General features: G+C 45.3%; 1 protein-coding gene across 12 annotated transcripts in view; it reads left to right on the forward strand.

The window, feature by feature from the left end:
- The window catches only part of RSRP1 (arginine and serine rich protein 1), a 28,831-nt gene extending 14,136 nt beyond the window's left edge, over positions 1 to 14,695 (forward strand). Inside the window, exons 1-6 of one of the 12 annotated variants that reach the window (XR_013405759.1) lie at positions 9,153 to 9,332; positions 9,609 to 10,206; positions 11,347 to 11,498; positions 12,155 to 13,125; positions 14,245 to 14,411; positions 14,537 to 14,695. Coding sequence is in view for 2 of the 12 variants with exons in the window: in XM_077969158.1 (XP_077825284.1) it covers positions 9,675 to 10,206; positions 11,347 to 11,498; positions 13,042 to 13,125; positions 14,245 to 14,361 (885 nt within the window). In the remaining 10 variants the exon portion in view is untranslated. Of the gene's footprint in view, positions 1 to 9,152; positions 9,333 to 9,608; positions 10,207 to 11,346; positions 11,841 to 12,154; positions 13,126 to 13,961 lie in introns of those variants that run through there. The other 11 variants (XR_013405758.1, XR_013405760.1, XR_013405761.1 and 8 more) reach the window with 11 other exon arrangements.
- The last annotated feature ends 8,380 nt before the right edge of the window (positions 14,696 to 23,075 follow it).

The following is a 23,075-nucleotide window of genomic DNA, read 5'->3' on the forward strand; positions in this document are numbered from 1 at the left end:
AGTACCAGCTACTGGTGGGGGCTGCGGTGGGAGGATCACTGGAACCCGGGAGGTTGAGGCTGTAGTGAGCTGTGATCACACCACTGCACTCCATCCTGGGTGACTGAGTGAGACGCTGTCTAATAACAACAACAAAATCTCAATGGGACCCAGCATGGTGGCTCATGCCTATAATCCCAGTGCTTTAGCTGACTGGGATGGAGGATCTTACCTGAGGCCAGGAGTCTGAGACCAGCCTGGGCTATATGGACTTTACCAAAAACTCTTTATAAAAATTAGTCAGGTGTAGTTGCGCATGCCTGTAGTCCTAACTACTCAGTAGGCTGAGGCAGGAGGATCATTTCAGCCCAGGAATTTGAGGCTGCAGTGAGCTAGGATGGCGTCACTGCACTCAGGCCTGGACAACAGAGCTCGCGAGACTCTGTGTATTAAAAAAAAAAAAAAAAGATCTTGATGGAAGACTTTCAGGAAAAACTTACCCATTAATAGCGTTTAACAAAACAGTCGCTGAACATGGGAGCAATGTTCAGAGCTGATTACTCGGAGCACATTCGTTTTATTGGCCCAAAGGGTTGATATGTATCCCCCTTCACCAATGGAAGGTGGTCTGCAACTCCCCGGTTGTGGCCTGTTAGGAACCAGGCCGCACGGCAGGAGGCAGGCAGTGGGTGAGTGAAGCTTCGTCTGTATTCACAGCCACTCCCCATCGCTTGCATTACTGCCTGAGCTCCACCTCTCGTCACGTCAGCTGCAGCATCAGATTCCCACAGGAGCGAACTCTGTGCATGAGAGGCTCTAGAGGGCCACTCCTTATGACAATCTAGTACTTACTGATCTGTCACTGTCTCCCATCCCCTCAGATGGGACCGTCTAGTTGCAGGAAAACAAGCTCAGGGCAAGTTGTATAACTATTTTATTACATATTACAATGTAATAATAATAAAAAGTGCAAAATACATGTAATGCACTTGAATCATCCCAGAACAATGCCCCCACCCCCGACCGTGGAAAAACTGTCTTCTATGAAACTGGTCCCTGCTGCTGAAAGGGTTGGGACTGCTGCTCTATAAGATCCCATTTCACTGGTTGTAAAAATAATGGTTTCATTGCATTGTACCTTGAAGTAAAGGTTATTTGTTGTCAGGATGAGGATCAAACAACTAATCTTTTCACAGGGCCAGACAAGTGTTAATCTCCCAAGACATGACCTGTGATCATTTGGTTGTTGAGTCGAAGTTGCAAAAATTAAGTATGATCAGGTAGAGGCTGTGAAAGGATTTGGGGGAGTAGGACAGAAAGTGGACTGCATATAACCTTCAAAAAAGAAACCTCTTACAGCTTCAGTAACTTAGCCTTCTGTAGTATTTCTCCTTTTTCTGTCCTGGACCCAGTTGACATTCTCCAGTTATTCCACTGCCCATGACTGTGCCATCACCGAAGTTAAATTCCCTGTGAAGTTTGTGTAACATAATCCATATATGGTTAATAACGGTTCCTCTGATGTTAAGGCGGGTATGGTTGAGATGGCTCATCTGACTGAGTAGCAACACCCTGTGAGCAAAAGTGTGCATGGAAGAGTTATATTTTGTGCAAAGCAGAGCAGTTCTCAAGCAATACAGGTGGCCATTAGGCATGGACGTGACTGTCTCATTCTCAATTACACAGAGGCACCAATCGGTTCTTCCGTTGTAGTGACACCACCAGTAATTGCACCTGTATGACTTATCAAGAATAACATTGGCAAACACATATCTGGATTTGTGTGTTGTCCTTTTGCTTGCCCTAGTTTGAGTAGACACCCCAAAAGCTGGATGATGTGATACAGAACTATTCGGCTGGGCACGGTGGTTCAAGCCTGTAATCCCAGCGCTTTGGGAGGCCGAAGCGGGCAGATCACAAGATCAGGAGTTTGAGACCAGCCTGGTCAACATGGTGAAACCCTGTCCCTACTAAAAATACAAAAAATTACCTGGGTGTGGTGGCAGGCGCCTGTAATCCCAGCTACTCAGGAGGCTGAGGCAGGAGAATCACTTGAACCTGGGAGGCGGAGGTTGCAGTAAGCTGAGACCACCACACTCCAGTCTGCACAACAGAGTGAGACTCCATCTCAAAAAAAAAAAAAAAAAAAAAAAAACTATTCATAACATCTCTCTATGGTGGCTGTAATGGGACAGAGTCATCGGCTTCCCTGGTGAATATTACACATAGCATCTTCACATACTAGGTCTTCATGGCAGGGAATAGATGTGTTAAGTTTATCAAGGGTGCCTCCTGTGTTGCACTGCAAGCCTGGTATTTCCACAATACAGCTACCAACCCAGGAAACCATCACTAAGAGGAGCAGTAGGAAGAACAGCTGACTTATACCAAGGCTCAGTAATTGCAAACAGTGGAGTGAGCTCCCATGGGGTGATGGTTCACCCAGCAGCAGGAATTCCTTGGGACATCCTGAAAACGGGCATGTTTGTTGATCTGTTAATTGCTTTGAATGCTTTACCGGTGACTGTAGCTATGATTCTATAGCAGACCTAACAACAGAGATGTCTAATCTCAACTAATCTCTGATCTAAGATCAACAGCTATGTCATCTGTGTCAAAATCACTCAGAGCTGCTTTTTCCTCTTTGTAGCTCTCACACTTTGGATGTGCTCCTCTAATCCTTTCTGAAAGAGCTAAGCTGACCCCCACCACCGTTGGAGGAAACTCCTGGAGCAGTGCTGGGGTTTTCACTGCAATCAGTTGCTCCAAGTTCGTCTTGTATATGGCTCTTCGACCTTGGGCTTGTGGATTAGGGGCCTGTGGAGGAGCTCTGTGACTGCTCTGATTTCTGTGGATAGTTCTGAGGCATTGTATTTAGTGAAAAAACTGGAAACCATATGCATGTCCATGAATAAAAAAAAGGGGGACAGGCCGGGCACCGTGGCTCACACCTGTAATTCCAGCACTTTGGGAGGCTGAGGTGTGCGGATCACCTGAGGTTGGGAGTTCGAGACCAGCCTGACCAACATGGAGAAACCCCGTCTCTACTAAAAATACAAAATTAGCCGGTTGTGGTCACGCATGTCTGTAATCCCAGCTACTCAGGAGGCTGAGGCAGAAAAATTGCTTGAACCCGGGAGGCAGAGGTTGCAGTGAGCCAAGATCGTGCAGCCTGGGCAATAAGAGCGAAACTCCATCTCAAAAACAACCAACCAACCAAAAAAGCAGGGGTAGACTAATTTCTAGTACTTCTAGACTATGGAATATGATACAGCTGATAAACCAAAACACATTAGATCGATATGATTTATCCTAAAGGATGTTGATTATAAGTTTCAACTTGTTTAGAATGAGCCCATATTCATCAAAAATTCTGTATGCACCAGATGCAGTGGCTCACGCCTGTAATCCCAGCAGTTTGGGAAGCCGAAGTGGGCAGATCCCCTGAAGTCAAGAGGTTGAGACCAGCCTGGCCAACATGGTAAAACCCCGTCTTGTGGAGGAAAAGTTAAATATTAAATTTGAACTCAACTGGACTTGAACACAAGGAATTGTTACATGCCAGAAATCTGTCCCTGGGCACTGGCTCAGGAACAGATGGACTATACTGATTGTTCTTGATACATACATCATCTGCCTCGAGGCGATAAACAAAACCTTGAAAATAGGCTGACCTTTCCGTGTTCCTTGAGTCCAGTGACAAAAGGCCTTGTGCCTGGGCCTCATGCCAAAGAGAATACTATAAAAAGGTCAGGCCGGGTGTGGTGGCTCACGCCTGTAATCCCAGCATTTTGGGAGGCCAAGGTGGGCAGATCACCTGAGGTCAGAGGTTCAAGACCAGCCTGGACAACATGGTGATACCCCATCTCTACTAAAAATACCAAAAATTAGCCGGGCATAGTGGCAGGCGCCTGTAATCCCAGCTACTCAGGAGGCTGAGACAGGAGAATCCCTTGAACCTGGGAGGCGGAGGTTGCAGTGCATGCTATTGTACTCCAGCCTGGGCAACAAGAGTGAAACTCCGTCTCAAAAAAAAAAAAAAAGGTTAGGGTCCCAGACTATGCTGAAGCTGCATGAGACCTCTCCTCCTCTGTGCGTGGACCAGTGGCCGACTCTGGAACCCAGGCTGTTGCTTCCCGGTCTGGTGATGAATCCTCCATCATATGGTGAGTGTATATACGCTGATTGTTTTGTTTTGTTTTTTTTTTTCTCACTGCTGTTTGCTCAATGCACCTTCTCTTTTATACTTAAATAAACCTAGAGTACTTTACAATCTGCACTTGCTGTGAGTGCTGTGTGTTTGCTTTTACCTGTGCACTCCCCACACAGAATATGTCTCTACTGAAAAAAAAAAAAAATAGCTGGGTGTGGTGCATGTGCCTGTAATCCCTGCTACTTGGGAGGCTGAGGCACGAGAATCACTTGAACCTGGGAGAGGGAGATTGCAGTGAGCCGAGATCATGCCACTGCACTCCAGCCTGAGCGAGAGAGTGAGACTCTGTCTCACAAAACAACAACAGCAACAAAAATTAGCCAGGCGTGGTGGCGTGCACCTGTACTCCCAGCTGCTCGGGAGGCTGGGGCATGGGAATCACTTGAACCAGGAAGGCAGAGGTGGCAGTAAGTCGAGATTGCACCACTGCACTCCAGCCTGGGCAAGAGAGTGAGATTCTGTCTCAAAAAAAAAAATGCTATATATGGGTATATTTGACATGTCAAAGAAAGCTATGGAAGTGCACTCATTAAAATGTTAACATTGGTTATCTCTATGATATGAGGAAGAAGGATGGAGACCTCTTCTAGAGGATTCTATACCTCTAGGGAATGACTGTTAGCTTTTATACATCTCTACAAAAAATTAATTAAATTAGCTGGGCGTAGTGGTATAGGTATATGTAGTGGTATATGTAGTCCCAGCAGGCAGCTGAGCTGGGAGGATCACCTCAGCCTGAGAAGTCGAGACTGCAGTGAGTTGTGACTGCACCACTGCACTCCAGCCTAGGCAAAAAAGCAAGACCTTGTCTCAAAAAAAAAAAAAAAAAAAAAATGCCAGGTGTGGTGGCTTATGTCTGTAATCTCAGCACTTTGGGAGGCTGAGGCGGGTGGATCACTTGAGGTCAGTTCAAGATCAGCCTGGCCAACATGGTGAAACGCTGTCTCTACTAAAAATACAAAAATTAGCTGGGTGTGGTGCACGCCTGTAGTCCCAGCTACCCAGGAGGCTGAGGCAGGAGAATCGCTTGAACCCAGGAGGCAGAGGTTGCAGTGAGCCAAAATTACGCCATCGCACTGCAGCCTGGGCAACAGAGTGAAACTCCGTCTCAAAAAAAAAAAAAAAAAAAAAAAAAAAGGATAAAAGGAAAACTACAAATTCTACTGAATGTTTTATTTTCCTACTGGTGTGGTAATAAATAACCACAATGTTAGTGGCTTAAAACAATGCAAATTTAATATCTCGTAGTTCTACAGGTGAGGAGTCTCACCAGGTTAGAGTCAAGGTGTCAGCCACATTTTGATTCTTTTTGGAGGCTCTAGGGGAAGATCCCCACACTTGCTCATCCAGGTGTTGACCGAATTCAGTTCTATGATGTAGGATTGAGGTCTGTTTCCTGGCTGTCAGCTGGAACCCACCATTAGCCCCTAGAGTCCTCTCCCTGCCCTTGCACATAAGCCCCTACATTTCTTTTTTTTTTTTTTTTTAATTATTTTTTTCTTTGAGACGGAGTCTCGCTCTATTGCCCAGGCTGAAGTGCAGTGGTGTGATCTCGGCTCACTGCAACCTCCACCTCCCGGATTCAAGTGATTTTCTTGCCTCAGCCTCCCAAGTAGCTGGGATTACAGGCGCACGCCACCTCGCCCGGCTAATTTTTGCATTTTTAGTAGAGACGGGGTTTCACCATGTCGGCCAGGCTGGTCTCAAACGCCTGACCTGGTGATCCGTCTGCTTTGGCCTCCCAAAGTGCTGGGATTACAGGTGTGAGCCACCACGCCGGGCCCTACATTTCAAAAGCAGCAACAGGGCATAGAATTCTTCTCATGCTTTGACTCTCTCCTGAGATTAGATTGAGCCCACCCAGATACTTCAGGATAATCTCATCTCCATATCCTTAACCTTAATTACATCTGCATAATGCCTTTTGCCACCTTAAGGTAACATATTCACAGGTTCCAGGAAATTAGGGAATGGACATGTTTGGGAGGCAATTGGTTTGCCTACCATAATGAAGGACACAAACAAAAAACCCCAACTTAAATGGCACACTTAAAGCTTGTTGTGCTACCCTACCTTGTTTTAACCTGAGTGACTCTCTCCTAGCAGAGAGCCGGACAGACTCCATTTTAGTTTCTTTACTTGCAGGCCCCTTTATCCCCCTAAGGGAATAACTAGTGCAAGCTGACTCCAATCACATCCAAAAATGCACCTGCTGATAAGATATTGAGGCAGGCTGTACCAGCAGCTCCTGGGAATGTGCTCGGTGGAAGATACCTAAAGCCCCTGCATTTATCTCTTAGTGATAGTTTAAGCCCCTGCACCTGGAACTGTTTATTTTTTGTAACTGCTTCTATAACCAATTAATTTTTTTAAACTTTTTGCCTATTCTGCTTCTGTAAAATTGCTTCAGTTAAACCCCCCTCCCCTATTTAGACCTTAGTGTAAAAGAAAATCTAGCCCCTTCTTCGGGGCCGAGAGAATTTTGAGCGCTAGCTGTCTCTCGGTCACCGGCTAATAAAGGACTCCATAATTTTTCTCAAAATGTGGTGTTTCTCTCTAACTCGCTTGGTTACAACATTGTCACATTCTTAGATGGGAAGATTTGCTATTGTAAAGATGTTATTTTCACCTAAATTAGCCTACAAATTCAGTGCTAGATGTTCTAAAAACTAAAGTTGAATTTTTTAAATTAGGTGAGTGGATAGATGCTCAGAGAATATATAGTGTTTAGAGAAATAAAGGAAGGTGACATCCTTAGACTTTAACTCAGGTAGACCGCATATGTTTTTGAGACAAATACACCAGCATTCTGCACCAGGGCTAAGTCATGTTTCCCACTGTTTCCAAAATCCTGTTAATATCCAGGATTTGCTGGGCACAGTGGCTCATGCCTGTAATCCCAGCACTTTGGGAGGCCAAGGCAGGCAGATCACTTGAGGTCAGGATTTCGAGACCAGCCTGGCCAACATGGCGAAACCCGATCTCTGCTAAAAATACAAAAAAAGTTAGCCGGCGTGATGATGCACGTCTGTAAACCCAGATGCTCGGGAGACTGAGGCACAAGAATCGTGTGAACCCAGTACACAGAGGCTGCAGTGAGTCCAAGATCGCACCACTGCATTCCAGCCTGGGCACTAGAGCGAGACTGTCTTAAAAAAAAAAAAAAAATTAGGATTTTTCTGGTCACCATTTTTTAGGCACACATTGACTGATACAATGAACTGTCTACAGAGACTCGTTGCATCCTTTCCTATTCATAATCAAGAGCTCAAGACTGTATCATAAGCATAGTTTAACTTTAGTTCCCCTAACACATCATTTTTATACTTGTCAAATGTGAAACTCGTGTTATTATTATTATTTGTTTTGAGATGGAGTTTTGCTTTTGTTGCCCAAGCTGGAGTGCGATAGCACGATCTCGGCTCACTGCAGCCTCCGCCTCTCAGGTTCAAGCATTTCTCCTGCCTCAGCCTCCTGAGTAGCTGGGATTACAGGTGCCCGCCACCACGCCCGGCTAATTTTCGCATTAACTCCTGACCGTAGGTGATCCACCCGCTTCGGCCTCCCAAAGTGCTGGGATTACAAGCGTGAGCCACCGCGCCTGGCCTCGTGTTATTTTTCTGTCCACTCACACAGCTTTATGAGAACTTTCGGCAAAAGTTTCTGATGGATGGGCATTGGATCTTCACTGTCTTGAGATTTAGAAAGAAACTGTTTAAGAACTACTTCCATCATGATGCATCCTCAGGAGATGTGGATGAACTGCGGACATGTGGGATGAAGATGAATAAGATATGAGTGAGTTTGTATCTCCCTCTAAACAAAGTGGCTTTTGTCAAAATGTACTTGTAAAGAAATGTATAGGCTGGGCAAAGTGGCTCACGCCTGTAATCACAGCACTTTGGGAGACTGAGGCGGGAGAATCGCTTAAGCCCAGGAGTTGGAGACCAGGTTGGACAACACAGTTAGATTCCGTGGCTAAAAAAATAAAAAAATTAGCGTGGTGGTGCATGCCTGTAGTTCCAGCTCTTCTGGAGCCTGGGCTGCAGTGAGCCGTGAGGGTCCCACCACACACCAGCCTGGGCGAGTGAGACCCCGTCTCAAAAAAAAAAAAAAAAAAAAAGCAATTAACCCACAATTTTCAAGGCAATTGTTATGCTTTATTACAACAAGAAGTGTTTGAAATGCATCCCATTTGTAGATCCCTAGAAGTAAAATAGTCACCTTTCTTTACATTCTTACACCAAACACAGTTTTTGGAAGAGGTATCTCAGACTTCATTCTTATGCCCAGATTAAAGGTCAATTGTCAGTCCTTTTATTTTGTCTCCACCTTATTACCTTCCTAGCCAAAACATGGAAGTAAAACACCTTTTCTACGTTAATACTGCATTTCCAGGGATCTTGGGGTGTCCCGGGGGAGGGCGCGGTCCCCTCTCCGTCATGGCGGGGTGTGGATTCTGTCGCCGTCTCCCGGCGCCGCGGTACCCAGGACAGGAGGAAGAGGCCAGGAAGGGTCCAGGGAGGCTCAGGCCGGGTCTGCGACTTCCCGGCGGCGGGTGCTGCAACGACCCTGTGGGCACCTGCCTGTCAGACGGCACCCGCTCCCAGCCCTCTCCAGCCTGCGGCCGCTCCTCCCCCGGCCCTACTCCAGCCCCGCCCGTGCAGTAAGGCCAGAGTCTGGTGTAGCGCCAGGCGGGACTGTCCCATCTTCGAAGTTTTCTGCCCCGCAATTATCTCAGACCGGGGAGAGACAGAAGAGAAAAAAAAAAAAAAAAAAAGCCAAGGGCAACGGGACACCCGGATGTACCAAGCACCGCCCCCTGGAGCCCCATCGCGCATGAGCACCGTGGAGGCAAGGGCGCGGCTTGGGGGAGGGAGGAGGCAGGGCGGTGGTTGGGCGAAAGGAGAGCCACGCCCGCTACGGAACGTCTCTGCGCATGCGCCGGGGGCCAGCTTCTGGTACTTTCGACGCGTCTGCTGACGTAGGCTCTCAGTGCGCGTCCGGACGTCGGAGGTGGAGGTTGTGGAGTTCGCTGTTCGAGAGTGGGCACGAAAAGCTCCTTTTAGTCCTGCGTTCCGAAAGGAGGGCGTCTGTTGGGCCTTTCTCTCAGTCGTGAGGGAGGCGTCGACGGCCTACGGTAAGTTTTCTGCTGACGGGGTCTCTCAGGACCGCCGCAGTGGTCTCTCAGGAGTGAGGGACGGGAAACGTGCTGGGCTCGCGTTTGGGGAACGCAGCGTTTCGCTTCGAGGCCGCGGCCTCAGGGCGCCGAGCGGAGTTTTTAGGGCTGATTCCCTTCGCCGCGGCCGCCTCCCGCGCCTTGGCTCCGCCTCCCGGAGGGCCCCAGACTGTGGCTTCCGGGTGGCCGGGCGCCCGCTTCCGCGACGCGACTTGTTTTTCTCCCTGGGATTTTTAGGAAGTCGTGAGTTGAGGCTTGCGGGATCGTTTCCGGAGAAAGCGCAGGCTAAGGCCGCAGCGGAAGATGTCCAACTACGTGAACGACATGTGGCCGGGCTCGCCGCAGGAGAAGGATTCGCCCTCCGCCTCGCGGTCGGGCGGGTCCAGCCGGCTCTCGTCGCGGTCTAGGAGCCGTTCTTTTTCCAGAAGCTCTCGGTCCCGTTCCCGCGTCTCGAGTCGGTTTTCGTCCAGGAGTCGGAGCCGGAGCCGGAGCCGGAGGAGTAGGTCAAGGTCCCGTTCCCGAAGGCGCCACCAGCGGAAGTACAGACGCTACTCGCGGTCATACTCGCGGAGCCGGTCGCGATCTCGCAGCCGCCGTTACCGAGAGAGGCGCTACGGCTTCTCCAGGAGATACTACCGGTCTCCTTCGCGGTCCCGGTCCCGTAGCAGGTCGCGCTCTCGGGAAAGGTCGTACTACGGAAGGGCGTACGCGATGGCGCGGGGGCGGCGCTACTATGGCTTTGGTCGCACAGTGTACCCGGAGGAGCGCAGCAGATGGAGGGACAGATCCAGGACGAGGTCGCGGAGCAGAACCCCCTTTCGCTTAAGTGAAAAAGGTGGGTGGGTCATTTATCTTTCTAGTTTTGGTAATGTGTGGTGACAGTATACGAGGAGGTTAGGGAACCAAAGTTGCTGTGTAGTTTCAATATTAGTTCCTTTGGTGCTGGAAATTTTTTTCGTTGGAGGAAAGAGGGAGGACATTACATGTAGTTAGTGGACAGCATTCTGTCTCTTCAGGGTTAAAGGTCAATCGGATGTTAAATGGCTCAGGATGTAGGGAACCTTTTTTCCTATTGGCTGGCTGTTCTTGGTGGTGGAGCCTTTTAAATGTTATGTTTAAATTAAAGGTTTTAAATTTATAGATTGGGAAGAACAACATCAAAACACGCTGCCTTTTAGTTGACATTATTACTGAATACAATTGAATTGTCGAGTATCTTAAATGATTTAGGAGGCCGGCACGGTGGCTCACGCCTGCGATCCCAGCACTTTGGGAGCCGGAGGCGGGCGGGTCATTTGAGGCCAAGCGTTCCATGCCAGCCTGGCCGACGTAGCTCACTATCTCTAGTAAAAATACAAAAATTAGCCGGGGGTGGTGGTAGAAATACACTTGAGTGTATCAGTATTGGTTCAGTGGTTGTGATAATTGTACCATATAAGGAATCTGTTGCAGAAAACCCTGGTTTTCAGAAATATCTTTGAAGAAAAAGCAAAATAATACCACTATTAACTAGAGAAAATTAGCTACAACAAAAAGACAAAATAGTAGGACGCTCAGGCCTTTAGTCAGGAAAACTGAAAACTAAGATTATTTAAGAATTTTATTTCTTTCAGCAAGAAGTGAGCTGGAGAGTTGAGTTTTCAGTGAATAAAGTTACACAGGTGTCCCTCTGTTCACTCGGGGGATTGGTGCCAGGACGCATATGGAACCCTCACGCATGCTTGGGGTTTACAGTCTCAAATACTGTGGTACTTTCTATCTGTATTTAGTAGGGAGAAAAAAATCTAACTATAAAGTAGACCAGCGCAGCTCAAACCAGTGTTAAAGGGCAACCTTACTTTACGTATTATAAACAAGTGACCTAATACATTTAATACCACAAAATAACATGCTTATTTTGTAATTCTGAGTTCTCTTGGGGGGAAAAAAACTACCAGATTAATGAATTAAAAAAAAAAATTTTTTTTTTTTCCAGATCGAATGGAGCTGTTAGAAATAGCAAAAGCCAATGCAGCGAAAGCTTTAGGAACAACCAACATTGACTTGCCAGCTAGTCTCAGAACTGTGCATGTAGCCAAAGAAACAAGCCATGGAATAGGTGTATCAAGTAATGGTGCAAAGCCTGAAGTAAGTATTCTAGGTTTGTCCCAACAAAACGTTCAGAAAGCCAACTGTCAAATCTGATAAGCCACTTACTATTTACCTTAGACTATACTTTTTGGGAAGTCTAGCTATGTATATAATGTGCTAAATTCAGAGTAGCAGATCTGAAGATAAGCAAGGTCGTACCCATGAAAATGGGAGATTAATGAACTTTATTTGGCCGTGCATGGTGCCTCTTGCCTGTAATGAGGCAGATGGCTTGAGTCCAGGAGTTCAAGACCAGCCTGGGCAACGTGGAAAAACCGCGTGTTTACAAAAAATACAAAAATTATCCAGGCATGGTGGCGCATGCCCATAGTGCCAGCTGTTTGGGAGGCTGAGGCAGGAGGATCTTTGAGCCCAGGATGCTAAGGTTGCAGTGAGCCAAGATTGCACCATTGTACTCCAGCCTGGGCAGCAGAGTGAGACCCTGTCTCAAGAAATACATTTAATTTTTCATTTTCAGTTAACACTGTACTCTTATAACACCATTAATATATTGTAGCTGGTACTTCGGTGATTCTGTTACCAGGTTTTCTAAGCTATTTACAGTGCGTAGCTTTCATTTGCAGCATTATGTTCCCACAAATATGTACTCAGCATATACAGTATAGTTTATCTGCTTTATTTCTGTCTTATAGAAATCATGAATGTGGTCTGCAGACATTGATGAAGAAAATCTGTTGGTAATTGATACATGGGCTAAAGCATCAGAGGTTTAATTTGAAGTTTATGTTCACACACTGAAAACTTAGTTTTCTTTGTTGGTAGATACATGTGCATGCTAGAATTTGGGACAGGTACTATTTGTATGAAGTATTAAAGTCAGTTTTTAAAGTAAGCAAAGGTACATGTTGTAATGGTGGGGCATCTGTGAAAAAGATGTCCCTTTCATAATATATGCAATATATTCCAGATGTTTTGAGAGATTACAGAAGAGGAGGCCTGCTTCATTTGCAGATAAGTTTATTATAATTCTCCACAAATGTGCAGGATGTGCATTAGCAAATTGCACTGTACTTTTCACTCCAGCCTGGGTGACAAAGCGAGACTCCGTCTCGAGAAAAAAAAAAAAAAGATGCTATATCTAAATGAATCTCTGTAATTGGGCCCAGATGTGGGTTTGCTCAGTATTAGTAGACAAGGTCTTTGTTCAGACGATTAGGTGCCTAACTGGCAAATGTCTTAGCTTCTTAAAGCTAGGTATTTCTGATGCGGCTTTACTTTTCAAAAGTTAACTTGATTCAACCTGAGAAAACTGATTTAAAAACTAGTTTAAAAATTACTTAAATTTGCCAGCAGGGAAGTAAAATAATTATGAGAAGAACGTCTTAAGCCTAATACTAAATCAGTTTTGTTAAGGGGAAAACTCAATAATTGTTACTTCAGCTGTTGAATATATGGTTAGATCCAAGTTGATTTTTGTGTCTACAATTAAATTTTGTATACAATTAGATTGTTTTTTAATATAGGATTTAGAAACCAAGGGTATGTGTTTTAAAATTATACTTTTTCTTGACCTGTCTAGCTGTCAGAAAACGTAACAGAAGATGGACCTAGAAATCCTAGTGAAAAACCTTCCCAGCAAAGAAGCATAGCTTTTAGTTCTAATGTAAGTATGTCCAGGCATTGATCACTCAAAAATTGGATTTAGGATGTGTTTGCATCTTTGTGTTTTTATCTTCGTGGTGATAATTGGGGGCCTACTGACACAGTTTTTAAATAGAATTAAAATCGTTTGTTTTTGAGCCATGTTTACAAGTGGCCATTACAATGGGTTCCTAACCTATCTGACATTCACATTTGTTTCGATATTTTGCCTTTCTTTTAAGTGTCTCCCCTTTTTTATTGAAATGTTTTAAAGGGAAATCTTCAGAATACTCCTTAATCACAATGTTTTAAAATACGGTTTCAAAAATGAAGCCCCCAAATCATTACACCTTGTGTATGTCCAGTGTTTCCCTGCTGCCCCAGTATCTTCACTTTACATTTTGAATCAAGCTACAATTAAGGTTCATAGTATGTTTGGTTGATAATATCTTTTTTTTTTTTTGAGACGGAGTCTCGCTCTACCGCCCAGGCTGGAGTGCAGTGGCCCAATCTCCGCTCACTGCAGGCTCCGCCTCCGGGTTCACGCCATTCTCTTGCCTCAGCCTCCCGAGTAGCTGGGACTACAGGCGCCCGCCACCACCCCCGGCTAGTTTTTTGTATTTTTAGTAGAGACGGGGTTTCACCGTGTTAGCCAGGATGGTCTTGATCTCCTGACCTCGTGATCCGCCCGCCTTGGCCTCCCAAAGTGCTGGGATTTACAGGCGTGAGCCATCGCGCCTGGCCTTTTTTTTTTTTTTTGAGACAGTCTTGCTCTGTCACCCAGGCTGGAGTGCAGTGTTGTGATCTTGGCTCACTGCAGCCTCTGCCTCCTGGGTTCAAGCGATTCTCCTGCCTCAGCCTCCCGAGTAGCTGAGACTACAGGTGCACACCACCACACCCAGCTAATTTTTGTATTTTTAGTAGAGACAGGGTTTCGCTGTGTTTGCCAGGATGGTCTCCGTCTCCTGACCTCATGATCTGCCCGCCTCAGCCTCCCAAAGTGTTGGGATTACAGGCGTGAGCCACCACGCCCAACAGTTGATATCGCTAAGGCTCGTATATGGGATTATTTAATGTACTTTTTTGTGTGAAAATGTATAATTATATGTTTGGGAAGCTGACTGAATTTGTTTTTTTACAGAATTCTGTAGCAAAACCAATACAAAAATCAGCTAAAGCTGCCACAGAAGAGACATCTTCAAGATCACCAAAAATAGATAAGAAAAAAAGTCCATATGGACTGTGGATACCTGTCTGAAAGGAGAAAACTAATGGCTAAGTTTGCATGAAAACTGCACTTTATTGCAAGTTAGTGTTTCTAGCATTATCCTATCCCTTTGAGCCATTCAGGGGTACTTGTACATTTAAAAACCAACACAAAAAGATGTAAATACTTAATACTCAAATATTAACATTTTAGGTTTCTCTTGCAGATATGAGAAATAGCACAGATGGACCAAAGGTTATACACAGGTGGGAGTCTTTTGTATATAGTTGTAAATATTTTCTTGGTTATGTAAAAATGAAATTTTTTAGACACAGTAATTGAACTGTATTCCTGTTTTGTATATTTAATAAATTTCTTGTTTTAATTCTTAGTCTCTATTCTATGTGTAATTACCTAATGGGTCTTTGTAGAGATACAAGGAGGCGTGTGTTGATTAAAGCCTTGTTAATCTCAAGTCCAAGGCTCACTGGCCCAAAGTGGGATTTTGAGAAATGCCGAATCTCAATCAAGTCCCTACCCTAGACCTGCTGAATTAGAAACTGAATTTTAACAGGATTCCCAGTTGAGGTCAATACTTCAAACTTGAAAAATTGCCCTAAAAAATTTATGGAATACTGGGCTTCAAGGCAAGAAACTAAGCCAGAAAGAGGAGAAATAGAATCCCTCATTAAGCTGTAAAATCTGTGTGGTGTAGTTAACATTTATGCCTTTGAAAGTATTCTAAAGAAATTTTTTTTTTTTTTTTTGAGATCGAGTGCAGTGGTGTGTTCTGAGCTCACTGCAAGCTCCACCTCCCAGGTTCATGCCATTCTCCTGCCTCAGCCTCCCGTGTAGCTGGGACTACAGGTGCCCGCCACCACACCTGGCTAAGTTTTTTGTGTTTTTAATAAGAGATGGGGTTTTACTGTGTAGCCAGGGTGGTCTCGATCTGACCTTGTGATCTGCCTGCCTCGGCCTCCCAAAGTGCTGGGATTACAGGCGTGAGCCACTGTGTCTGACCCTTTAGCACATAAAATTTTAAGAAGTAGGTATTACACTTTATGAACTGGAAAATATAGACGGCTGGTCTAAATAAGTGGACTGATTTTTATGGATAGACTCTTTAATTTTTAGAGAGAGGGTTTTTTGCTCCATCACCCAGACTGGAATGTAGTCAGTCACAGCTTGCTGCAACTCCAGGGCTCAGGCAATCCTCCTGCCACAGCTTCTGCCATATAGGCTTATGCCACCGCACCTGGCTAATTTTTGGGGGTAGAGATGAGTGGGATTTCTGTTACCCTAGGCTGGTCTTGAACTTGTGGCTTCAAGCAATGCTGCTCCTGTGGCACCCCCAGAGTGTAGGGATTACAGGTGTGAGCCACTGTGCCTGGCCTAAAATAATAGTTTGACCAAATGGTTTAACTTTCTTACAAGGATATTTGGTTTTTTTGAAGGATGGCATTTTATAGAATGTTATTAGGGATCAGTCTCCATCTCCATGGTTTTTTTCCTATAAATGCACCTGGGCTGTGCAGTAGAGCAGGGGACAGGAAAGCACCTATAATTGTGACCACTTCTAGGGAAGAGGAGGGACTACGGTGAATTTCCAGTAGCCATTGTCACCTTCCTTTCACTACTTACATAGCTTGCAAGAAAAATTAGCACTCTGCTGCTGAAGCTCCAAAGGTCAACTCTAGGCTTCACATTAAACACAGAAAACACAAGTGAATAATACACAGATAAACGTGGAAATAATACACATTTCAAACATTTCTTTACCAATGTGCATGGGCCTGGCCAGGTGGCAATCTGAGTTGGTCTCCTAGACTCTGCATCAGTTTCCGTAGCAGCGCAGGATTTGCGGTCTCTGCGCTTTCGCCCTGAGGAGGAGCGTCTTCGGGGGGCGGTGGCTTGGCCTCAGAGGCCCTTGGCCGACGACCCAGTCCCAATGTCTCTGCCTCCGTCTCCCCCGGCATCGCATCCTTCTCTAGGACAGACCTAGCCGCAAACGCCACTACTTCGCTACCCCCAGGCAAGTGCCTGCCACCCGTCTGGTCAGTCACAGTCTCTGCCCTCCCCTGGCAATGCTTCCCCCTACTTCCGGTAACAATTAAGTGGAACCCCGGGCCTCACTTTTCCGGACGAAACGTAACCGGCCCTTCCTGGGGTACCTCTAGAGCGGAGAAGACAGTCCCCGCCCCTGGCAGTCCTGGGGTGTGTCTGATTGGGCTAGGCCTGTGCGCAGGCGCAGTGGGTAGAGAAACCTGGACATGTATGGGAGATAGGAGGAGGCTGTGAGCCATGATCTCAGCCTGGGTGACAGTGAGACCCTGTCTCAAAAACAAAAACCTATTCCCCTCCTTCCTCTGATTTCCTTAAATGCCTTTCTTTAGGGAAGCCAGCTTACCACTTGAAAAGTCAGTTTCCCCTGTTACAGCTCTTCATACATTTTCATCTTTGCAGCACTTACATAAATAATTAAATAAGTGTAATTACTTGTTTAACGTAGTTAATTTTGGGTTTTTTTGAACCCAAAATTTTGAGCGAATCTCGCTCTGTCACCCAGGTTGGAGTGCAGTGGGGCGATCTCAGCTCACGGCAACCTGCCTCCTGGGTTCAAGTGATTCTCCTGCCTCAACCTCCTGAGTAGCTAGAATTACAGGTGCCTGCCACCACGCCTGGCTAAGTTTTGTATTTTTAGTAGAGACGGTTGGTTAGGCTGGCCTGGAATTCCTGACCTCAAGTGATCCACCCGCCTAGGCCTTACGAAGTGTTGGGATTACAGGCATGAGCCACTGAGCCCGGCCTAATGTAGTTAATTTAAATGACATTTCTTAACCTCTATTAAAATAACAAATATTTGGCCAGGCACTGTGGCTTACTCCTGTAATCCCAGCACTTTGGGAGGCTGAGGTGGGAGGATTACCTGAGCCCAGGAGTTCAAGACCAGCCTGGGCGACAGAGCAAGACCCTGTCTCTACCTCTGACCGTGCCAACCCCCAAAATTGAAGTATTAGCCGGGCATAGGGGCAGGTGCCTGTAGTCGCAGCTACTCGGGAGGCTGAGGTGGGAGGATCCTCTAGGAGGCAGAGGTTGCAGTGAGCCAAGATTGTGCCACTGCACTCCAGGCAAGGCAACAGAGCAAGACCTTGTCTCAAAAAAAAGCAAATATGGCAGAGTAACAGGATTGTTTTCTATGTTATAGATGATTTGATAGAGCAATATTATGGGTATTTACATTCTTTAAGAAAACAGTGTTAATTATAAACCAGGCATGGTGGCTCATGCCTGTAATCCCAGCTACTCAGAGGAAGAAGCTGAGAATGGAGGGATGACTTGAGGCCAGGAGTTCGACATCAGCCTAAATAACATAGTGAGACCCTGTCTCTTAAAAATAAAGTCAATTATAAAATTATTTTCAGTAAGATCCCTTATCAGAATTAGAGGTTTTGAAAGTTATATTACTAGGCTTATGTATGCTAAGTAATTACTGCTTACAAAGTTGTAGACTGGGTAAGAAAAACCAAAGAGTGAAGCATGCCGGGGCTAGCAATAGGGGGATCCATCACTACTACAATCCCTAAAGAGGCAAAAGAAGGGAGCAGCAATGAGAACCCAGAAAGTATAGGGTTAGGCCAGGCGCGATGGCTCACGCCTGTAATCCCAACACTTTAGGAGACCGAGGCAGGTGGATCACCTGAGGTCAGGTATTCGAGACCAACCTGACCAACAAGGTGAAACTCTGTCTCTACTAAAAATATAAAAATTAGCCGGGTGTGTTGGAAGGTGCCTGTAGTCCCAGCTACTTGGGAGGCTGAGACTGGAGAGTTGCTTGAACCTGGGAGGTGGAGGTTGCAGTGAGCTGAGATCACGCCACTACACTCCAGCCTGGGCAATGGAGAGAGACTCCGTCTCAAAAAAAAAAAGAAAAAGAAAATGTAGGGATAGAAGATAGTCTTCAGACAGAAGTGGTGCCTACATAAATATGCCAAATCCATAATCCAGCTAGGGAATAAATACCTTGACCTCATTTCTTCCAAACCTTTGATCTTATATAGGTACTATGCACTGGCAGGACCCAGGAAGGCAGAGGGCAAGAGAGTTTACTAATGCAGTCCATTCAGGCCAGCACTCAGGGACACAGAACATGGAGACCAGTGGAGAGTAGTTCTAACAGGGCAGACAGAAAATATCTAGCACAATTTTTTTTTCAACAGGATATGGCAACAATTAAAAAAATTGGAGTCTTATAAGAAATCTGTTCAAATTATATTTATACATATTTATTAACAACAGAACAAGTGATGTGTCTAATTGAATTTTTCTAGATGCTGGAAGATCTTCCATCGTATATGCTAGTCTTTACAATGTGACATTGGCACTCCTTCAATCTAGAAGTAGAGTCTGTTTCCCTAATCCTTGAATCTGTGACAATGGAGGGAGAGACACTGTGTGAACTCTGAGACTAAGTCATAAAAAGTGAAACACAGATTCCACCTAGTTCTCTTGGGATACTTGTTCTTAAAACCAGCCCCCATGCTTTGAGGAAGCCCAGGCCAATGGAGAGGCCAGGTGTGGGTGTTCAGGCAGACAGCCAGCATCAACCACCAGACTTCTGAGTGAGGAAACCTTTGCAAGGATTCCAGCCCCAGCCCCTAATCTGACTGCAACTGCATGAGAGACCCTGTGTGAGAACCACACCAATTCTCAGAACTATGAGAGATAATAATAAAGTAATACTTATGTTTTGTTTTTTTTTTTTTTTGAGACGGAGTCTTGCTCTGTCGCCCGGGCTGGAGTGCAGTGGCCGGATCTCAGCTCACTGCAAACTCCGTCTCTCGGGTTCACGCCATTCTCCTGCCTCAGCCTCCCAAGTAGCTGGGACTACAGGCGCCCGCCACCTCGCCCGGCTAGTTTTTTGTATTTTTTAGTAGAGACGGGGTTTCACCGTGTTAGCCAGGATGGTCTCGATCTCCTGACCTCGTGATCCGCCCGTCTTGGCCTCCCAAAGTGCTGGGATTACAGGCTTGAGCCACCGCGCCCGGCCTATAAAGTAATACTTATGTTAAGGTACCAAGTTTTGGGGTAATTTGTCATGCCACAATAGAGAAATGATACAGTTCAGAACAGGTTTTTTGTTGTTGTTGTTTGTTTTTTTGAGCCAGACTCTCACTCTGTCGCCCAGGCTGGAGTACAGTGGTGCGATCTCAGCTCACTGCAATCTCCGCCTTCCAGATTCAAATGATTCTCCTGCCTCCGCCTCCCGAGTAGCTGGGACTACATGTGAACGCTGCCATGCCCAGCTATTTTTTTTTGTATTTTTAGTAGAGACGGGGTTTCACCGTGTTGCCCAGGCTGGTGTCGAACTCCTGAGCTCAGGTGATCCACCCACCTCAGCCTCCCAAAGTGCTGGGATTACAGGTGTGAGCCACTGCACCCAGCCCAGTTTTAAAAAATCATACATTATCATGTTGCACAGAAAAGTAACGTTGAAAGTCCTGTGAATATTCTTAATACATCCTTATAAAATCAGAGTTGTTGAGCAATTTTTACCACACATAATCTTTCCCTTTCCTTTCTATACTGCTTTTTTTTTTTTTTTTTTTTTTTTTTTATCACTTCCAGAAACTTCTTTAGTTAATTATGAACATTTACTTTTTTTTAAGGTCAGACTTGCAGATTTTAATTTACGGTATAAACAAATTGGTAATATAGAGCTCAATTTTACTGGCAGGAATGGAGAAAAGAATGAATAGGAATTTTTTTCTTTTCGAGACAGGGTCTTGCTGTGTCACCCAGGCTGAAGTGCAGTGGTGCAATCAGGGCTCACTGCAGCTTTGACCTCCCAGACTCAAGCAATCCTCTCACCTCAGCCTCCCGAGTAGCTGGGACTACAGGGGCAGGCCACCATGCTTGGCTAATTTTTTATTTTGTAGAGATGAAGTCTCGCTATGTTGCCAGGGCTGGTCTTGGACTCCTGGGCTCAAAGGATTCTCCTGCCTTGGCCTCCCAAGTGCTGGGATTACGGGCTTGAGCCACCATGCCAGCCAGGATTCTTAATAACAGTAAAATAAGAAGAATACAAGCACTACTCTTCCCCAATAATTATTGGATTTCCTGGAAAATCCAAGAGTGACAAAACCACATATTTTGTTTTGTTTTGTTTTATGTTGATACAGAATCTTGCTCTGTCGCCCAGGAGTGCAGTGGCTAATTTTTTTGTATTTTTAGTAGAGACAGGGTTCCACTGTGTTAGCCAGGATGGTCTCGATCTCCTAACCTTGTGATTCGCCTGTCTTGGCCTCCCCAAATGCTGGGATTACAGGTGTGAGCCACCACGCCCAGCCTAAAACCACATTTAATTGTTTTAATTTTCTTTCTTTTTTTTTTTTTTTAGACGGAGTCTCGCTCTGTCACCCAGGCTGGAGTGCAGTGGCACAATCTTGGCTCACTGCAAGCTCCGCCTCCTGGGTTCACTCCTGGCCATTCTCCTGCCTCAGCCTCCTGAGTAGCTGGGACTACGGGCGCCCGCCACCACGCCCGGCTAATTTTTTGTATTTTTAGTAGAGACGAGGTTTCACTGTATTAGCCAGGATGGTCTCGATCTCCTGACCTCTTGATCCGCCTGCCTCAGCCTCCCAAAGCGCTGGGATTACAGGCGTGAGCCACCATACCCAGCTTGTTTTAATTTTTCATTTCTGGACTTGTGGCGATGTTGTTTTTCCATATTCTATTAGATAAGAAACTGGTTTTGTCTTGTGCAGATTTAGGCCAATTATGCAAGCTCTATTTATTCCATGAAGCATCACTTTTCCACTGAATCTCATTATAAATTTTCTATTCTGTTCTGCTGATTTATGTGTCATTTCCTGTGTATCACATTGTATTCATTACTAAAGCCATTTATTAAGTTTTAATTCCTCATAAGGCAAGCCCTTCCTTGGTATTTTTTTTTGTTGTTGTTAATTTTTGTGACAGGTTCTCGTTTGGTTGACTAGGCTGAAGTGTGGTGCCGTGATCACAGCTCACTGTAGCCTCAAACTCCTGGGCTCAAGCAATCCTCCCACTTCAGCCTGCCAAGCAGCTAGAACTACAGGTGTACACCATCACGTCCAGCTAATTTTTCTAATTTTTTGTAGAGGCAGAGTCTCACTGTGTTGCCCAAGGTGGTCTCGAACTTCTGAACCTAAGCGATTATTATTATTATTATTATTTTTTTGAGATGGAGTCTTGCTCTGTCGCCCAGGCTGGAGTGCAGTGTCGTGATCTCGGCTCACTGCAACCTCCGCCTCCGGGTTTACACCGTTCTCCTGCCTTAGCCTCCCGAGTAGCTGGGACTACAGGTGACCACCATCACGCCCAGCTAATTTTGTTTTTGTATTTTTAGTAGAGACGGGGTTTCACCATATTAGCCAGGATAGTCTCCATTTCCTGACCTCGTGATCCACCCGCCTCGGCCTCCCAAAGTGCTGGGATTATAGGCATGAGCCACCGCGCCCGGCCCCGGCAGTTCCCAGCTTGACTTTTCCCTTTGGCTTAGTGATTTTGGGGCCCCAAGATTTATTTTCCTTTCACACATGTGTAACTGTAACATAAATTCCCAGAATTATGATAGCTGAGTCAAAGAGTAAATGCCTTAAGTTTTACAGGTACTGCCAAATTGCCTTCCCTAGGGATTGAATCAATCTTCAGTCCTATCAGCAATATGTGTAGGATTCATCTTTCTTCGGTCTTAACAACACAGTGTGTTGTTGAACTTTTAAGATTTTTGCCACATTATTTTACAGTTCCAAAAAACAAAAACAATGACCCACTGAGATTCTGATGGGAATAATGTGACATTTATAAACTCATTTGAGATACTCCTTTGTGATAATTGTTTTTATGATATTAAGTCTTCCAACCAGAAAATAGCTTATCCGCCATTTATTCAGATTTCATTTACTTCAAAGTATTTTTTATTTTTATGTTACTATTTACATTTTGTACCTAGATATCTTTTCATTTTAGGGATTACTTTTTCATTTCTGTATCTAACTAGTAGTTGTTAGTGCAGAAAAAAATAATTTTCATATATTCCTCTTATATCCAGCACCTTACTGAATTATCTTAATAACTTTAGCACTGTTAGTAATTCTGGCATTGCCTCTCCACTGAGCATGTAAGAGTAAACAAGATGGGTGGACCCTGCTGTTCTCCAGTAATAACGCTGATGAGGAAAATAGAAAATGGACAGACAAAAAAGAAAACTTATGCAATTGGAAAGAATTAAAATAGTGACAGTACTAAAAGTGAGACGGTAGTCAGGGAAGACCTGCCTCTTTTTTTAAAACTTTATTTTTATGTCTGGGCACGGTGGCTCACGTCTGTAATTCCAGCACTTTGGGAGGCTGAGGTGGGCGGATCACGAAGTCAGGAGTTCAAGACCAGCCTGGTCAACACGGTGAAACCCTGTCTCCACTAAAAATACAAAAAGTAGCTGGGCATGGTGGCAGGCACCCGCAATCCTAGCTACTCGGGAAGCTGAGGCAGGAGAATTGTCTGAACCTGGGAGGCGGAGGTTGCAGTGAGCCGAGATCAGTGCCATTGCACTCCAGCCTGGGTCACAGGGCAAGACTCCGTCTCAAACAAACAAAAACCACACACACACACAAACAAAAATTCTTTTTATTTGTATTATTTTTTAATTTAGAGACTGATTCTCACTTTGTTGTCCAGGCTGGTCTTGAACTCCTGGGCTCAAGCAATCCTCCCGCCTCGGCCCG

Source organism: Macaca mulatta, chromosome 1 (assembly GCF_049350105.2).
Source record: "Macaca mulatta isolate MMU2019108-1 chromosome 1, T2T-MMU8v2.0, whole genome shotgun sequence".
In the NCBI taxonomy this organism is placed as follows: domain Eukaryota; kingdom Metazoa; phylum Chordata; class Mammalia; order Primates; family Cercopithecidae; genus Macaca; species Macaca mulatta.